This window comes from Cataglyphis hispanica, chromosome 1 (genome assembly GCF_021464435.1).
Source record: "Cataglyphis hispanica isolate Lineage 1 chromosome 1, ULB_Chis1_1.0, whole genome shotgun sequence".
Classification (NCBI taxonomy): Eukaryota; Metazoa; Arthropoda; class Insecta; order Hymenoptera; family Formicidae; genus Cataglyphis; species Cataglyphis hispanica.
Window position 1 is genome coordinate 18,835,594 of NC_065954.1, and position 5,039 is coordinate 18,840,632.

At 31.1% G+C, this 5,039-nt stretch overlaps 1 protein-coding gene across 1 annotated transcript; it reads right to left on the reverse strand.

The window, feature by feature from the left end:
- Positions 1-233: 233 nt before the first annotated feature.
- Positions 234-4,329, reverse strand: LOC126852368 (uncharacterized). The gene is made up of 6 exons (XM_050597130.1): positions 4,015-4,329; positions 3,385-3,789; positions 2,876-3,148; positions 2,514-2,573; positions 2,158-2,250; positions 234-352 (listed from the first exon to the last, which is right to left on the reverse strand). The coding sequence occupies exons 1-6, from the start codon at positions 4,327-4,329 to the stop codon at positions 299-301; spliced, it is 1,200 nt and encodes a 399-aa protein (XP_050453087.1). The 3' UTR covers positions 234-298.
- Positions 4,330-5,039: the final 710 nt, after the last annotated feature.

Consider the following 5,039-nt stretch of genomic DNA (forward strand, 5'->3'; position numbering starts at 1 on the left):
GAGAGATTTCGCATGCTTAATTTTACATAGAGAAAATGTGACACTTCAATAATTTTTCCAAATTTCTTTCTTATTCCATTATGAAATTAAATAAATATTATTATTAATGTTATCATCATAAAAAATGTAGCTATTTTTTAAATTAAATACATTTGTATGATATGTCATTAATTAAAAATCATTAACGCAAAGTTAGCATTTCATATGCATTGACTTAATAAAAAAAGGAGCATGCTGCTAAAATTTATAGTTGCAAAATGTGGTCATCGTACAAGTTTTTTCTCTTTCGTATTAATTCTTATTGTGGAAGTTGCAGTAGTATAACCAAATATGTCGACGATAGAGCAGCGATCTGAAAACAATATCGATAAAATCATAACTTTTCAATATTCCAATGAATATTACATGAAGTACGAAAAATATTCAATATACAATATTTATATAATTCCCTGAATAAACAACAGAATAATAAAATTTATTAAATATGTATAAATTATAATATTATTATGACGTTATTTGTTAAAATTAATTAATATAAAAATAATTAATATAAAAATTATTATATATGATTGTGTTGCATATTTTCTCAAGTTTCTTATTTGCTAAAATAAAAAAAATTAAAAATGAAATAAAATAAAATAAAAATATAAGATAAAAAATAGAAAAAAAAAATGCAAAATATAAAATAGTAAAAATGCAATTGTCGAGTTTACGTATTGCAGTGAAAAATATAATCTTCATAAATACATTTTTAAATGACGCTTTAAATATAGAATATTATTAAATCTAAGCTAATTTTGCAGAAGACACTTGCGGAACTTCGTTAAGCTATTGTGAAGCTAGTGTGACAGAATTTAGAGAGTCTAAATATCATCGAAATTGTGTACTTATACAACTGTAGTACAAGTATCGTAACAATTTGGCGAAGTAGCAATTCCGAGAGGTAGAATACCAGTTTGAATGTACACGAATTTCGTATGGTTTGCGGAATCAAGACGCAAAATCGGAGGCGCGTTCCGGTCACGATACGATTTACGAGCGCGTTTACGCTAGCATTTACGGCACCTCGAATCCCGCTGGGATATCGGACCAAAGCCAATTATCCTATACCTTCATCACATGCCTGGAATTGTACGCGATCGGTGTTTGACAGAAAAACAATCACCTAACCGTGACGATCGTTAATGACACGAGTCTCTTTTTATTACTTTGCAAGAAAAATCGATCACACAAGCATTTAAGTGAATGATTAATGACTCTTTGTGAGAGTAATATAAGCATATTCAATGTTTGTCACATTTAACTGGCGTCGAAAAATATTTTATGCATTTTTTTCTTTTTTTCGAAAGTTATACGGCAAATTTTAATAAAATTGTTTGCGCGACTAGACATTTTTATAAAATACCTGTTATTGTTTACGTATGCATGATATTGTAAATAAACGATATTCGATTTACATTTTGATATCAATTTCTCGTATCATTTATTTTTATTTTACATTTTGATATAACTTTGCCTTCATTACTACACTTGCTATTTGTTTAAGCGTTAATATATTATGTAAAATAAACATGGTATTTAAACTGTTTTCGTTTTAATAACTTCGATTGACCTGTCCACGTGTCGAGACTGTCCTACGTGTTTGCATGCTTCTCTTTAAATAGTACCGCTGTGTCGTGATAACATCGCGATGAGAAACGTGTTCTCCATGCAATTATCCATATAATTCAACGGCTTTATAGTTTTGATGTGATTATTTATGTTAACTTGTAATATCTTGACGAGATTGTCTTAATTTCATGAGTTATTAATCATTTTAATCTTTCAATGTACGTGTGTGTGTGTGCACATAATTCTATTCATCCAGCATGTAACTTTTAGCTAAATTAAAATTAGAACAATCAATTACAGGATTAATTACTAGATACTCCTAATTATCTGAAGCTGAAACGGAATATCCTCCCCTTATATAATCCGTTTAATTAAAATCCCTATATAATCCGCAAGATGCAAGAGAAAATTTCGCAATAACTGCGAGCATTGTTTAATTAACGGGAAAGATGAACTTATAAGAGAATTTATATGTATACAGCTTGAAAGACACATTTATACCTAATTAAGAACTTCGATATCTTTCACAATACTCTCATTACTTACAGAACGTAATAAGGGTAAGTTTACGTAAAAGCATCCACCGGCGGAAAAGTTGAATCCTCGATTTAGGAATTGCAATAATGATTCCACGTATTCCTGCATTCGGAGAAGAGTTTTTACAGAGATTGCAATCGTATTAAAAATCATTGTTGCATAAATATAATGGAAACAGCATTAAGAAACACCAAGAACAAACTTTAAAAAAATTTAATAAAATTTTGATTCGAGGAAAATTGCATTTGTAAATGATTGGACGTGATTTATATATATATATATATATATATATATATATATATATATATAAAATAAACAAAAAATAGACAAGTATTTGAAATAATAAAATGTCATTATCTACTTACATCATTTCTTTTCCTCATTTTCACTTGCCACTCGATAAGAATTATACTTATGCAATTAGCCTGAAATACAGATCACGTTTTTTTTTTAATTTTCTAGTAAATAACATTTTATTTATTATATTTATATCAAACATTGATACTTTATTATTTATATATTACGTGTGTAAAGGCGCATTATTGTATGCATATACGCGTATATTTATAAATTTATACGATTAAAATTTATTATAAAATTTTATTAATTATAAATTCTCAGCGTTGCTATCTGGACACGGTTTATCGCAGAAGACAATTATTAAATTTAAGACGATTAATTTAAATATAAAAGGATCTTTTATTTTGCATTGGTGGGATGATCTTACTTGAGAGGAAGCATAGTGGCAGGCAATGTGAAGTAATACAAGCTGGAAGAGAAAGGCTAATAGCCAGGCGCTCAAGCAGAATACCAGACCCCACGACGGTGGTCCCTCTGGGGAAAGAACTTTTGCATTTTTGAATATCCACACTATTATATAAAACATATTGCTGACAATATGTATCCCAAGATTGCCGAGCCAGAAAAGTAGTGACCATGAGTACATCGATTCCAAGTTTTCTGCCGCGGTCATCAGATCGTTGTGCAGATCCAGGATTGTCTTTTGCAAATAAATAGAAAACAATATAAGTCGTTGTTATTAATTCTTATCTCTGATATAAAAATTCACATTGCAAAAAATAAGAACAAATTAAATATATATAAAAAATTATATGTACAATTATATATAAAATTCTATATAATCTTTATATTATCCTTTATGTCGTATTATTTATGTTTTTATATTATTTAAGCGCGAGAGATTAAAGATAAAAATTTTAAAAATATGATTCAAACCGTTTTGCTAATTGTGATAATACTCTTATTTCCCGATGTGGATGGCAGACTTTTTATCGCCATCGCGTTGAGATGATGAAATCGTTGGCCTAGAAAGAAAGCCATCGCCACAAATTTATAGACAGCGATTGAGCTCCCGACGTAGATAATCAAGTATCCCACATTATAAGTCCATGCCTCGTAAAAGGCGTACATCCCGATACGATTAATGGCGATCCAATTAATCGTCATAATAACAGTGACAATCCACGCGACGATCGCCGTCTGCGTCTCTTTGCGGGGATAACCGAGCTGTCTGACATCATCGTCGTAATCTTGCAGCGCGTTCCACGTTTTGACGAAGCTGCGTCTCGTGAATGCCGCCAAGCCCAATTCGTATATCGTCACGCTGTAGTTGATGATCACCTGGACGATCACTTTTGATCATTGCTTCGAGTTATTGATAATTTTAAAATTTAAAGTCTAATAAAACTTAATTAGATCCGCATTGAAGAAATCAGCCAAAATAGATTTAATACGAAAAATAAATTCAAGAATTTTTACGGTTGGCTATTGTCATCGGAAAAAAAAGAGGAATTTCTTTTTCGTTTCATAAATTTTTCTTTTTCGTTTCACGAATTTTTCACTGACCTTCGTGTTTTCTGTTGCTTCGACAGCTCCGTTGTCTTCGTCTCTCTGGATAGCAAAAGACCTTCGGATCACCACGTAAAATATATATGTGTAAAGCGTGGCAGCGATTGCCGAAAAGATCAGATAGATGTTTGACGGCACTAGACGATCTTGCGAGAAATCGTAAGGAGTAAGACCAAAAACTCGCATGATGTAGAACATCGGCCAGATAGACATGAAGAAAGGTGAGTCTGGACCGCGCAGCTTCTTCGCCTGTTGTTTCTTTGCTTGTACGAATACGGTCTCCACATCAAAAGGATGAGCTCGAAACATCATATTTAGATTAAATTCCTAAGATCCTTCGGATTAATTAAGCCTGGTGAGTTTACTTTCCACTAATGAGGGACGTGGAATTTGCACCTGTCTACAATAATTATCAATTAACACGTGCAATCGTTTACATTTGAAAAGTTTACATGCAAAAGAGACAGAACAGCATCCTGTAAAATTAATTGCTTCGAATGAATTCACTTCAAATTACTTAATCATTAGAATTATTAGGATTAATAATATCACGATAATATTATCAGTGACTGATGTAAGTTTATAATAATAATGCTCGAACACATAAATATGTTGGAAAAATGTCATACAGGGATTTTTGATTTGATTGAGAAATGGGATTTTATACATTCATTGTAAATTTTTAAAACATAAAACAAATTAAAAAAAAAAAAAAAACTGTAAGATTCAAAAGTTTTTGTTAATCAGAAGATACTTCGTTCTTCTTCATTGCGCCAATCTGTGCTGTTTTCTTTCGTATTACTAATTTATATTAATAAAATTAATAATTTGTGAGAGAGCCAATTATATCAAACGCGGCGCGAAAGCAAAGACTTTAATTGTAAAAAAGTCGATAATGTAGCTTCCAATCAAATCCACGTTCAATTTCACGAGTAAATATTAGATCAGCGAAGTCCAGAAAAGTCTGCCCGCTTTTGCTTGGTGTCCCGGAAATCACCACGTTCATCGATCAATGGCATTGT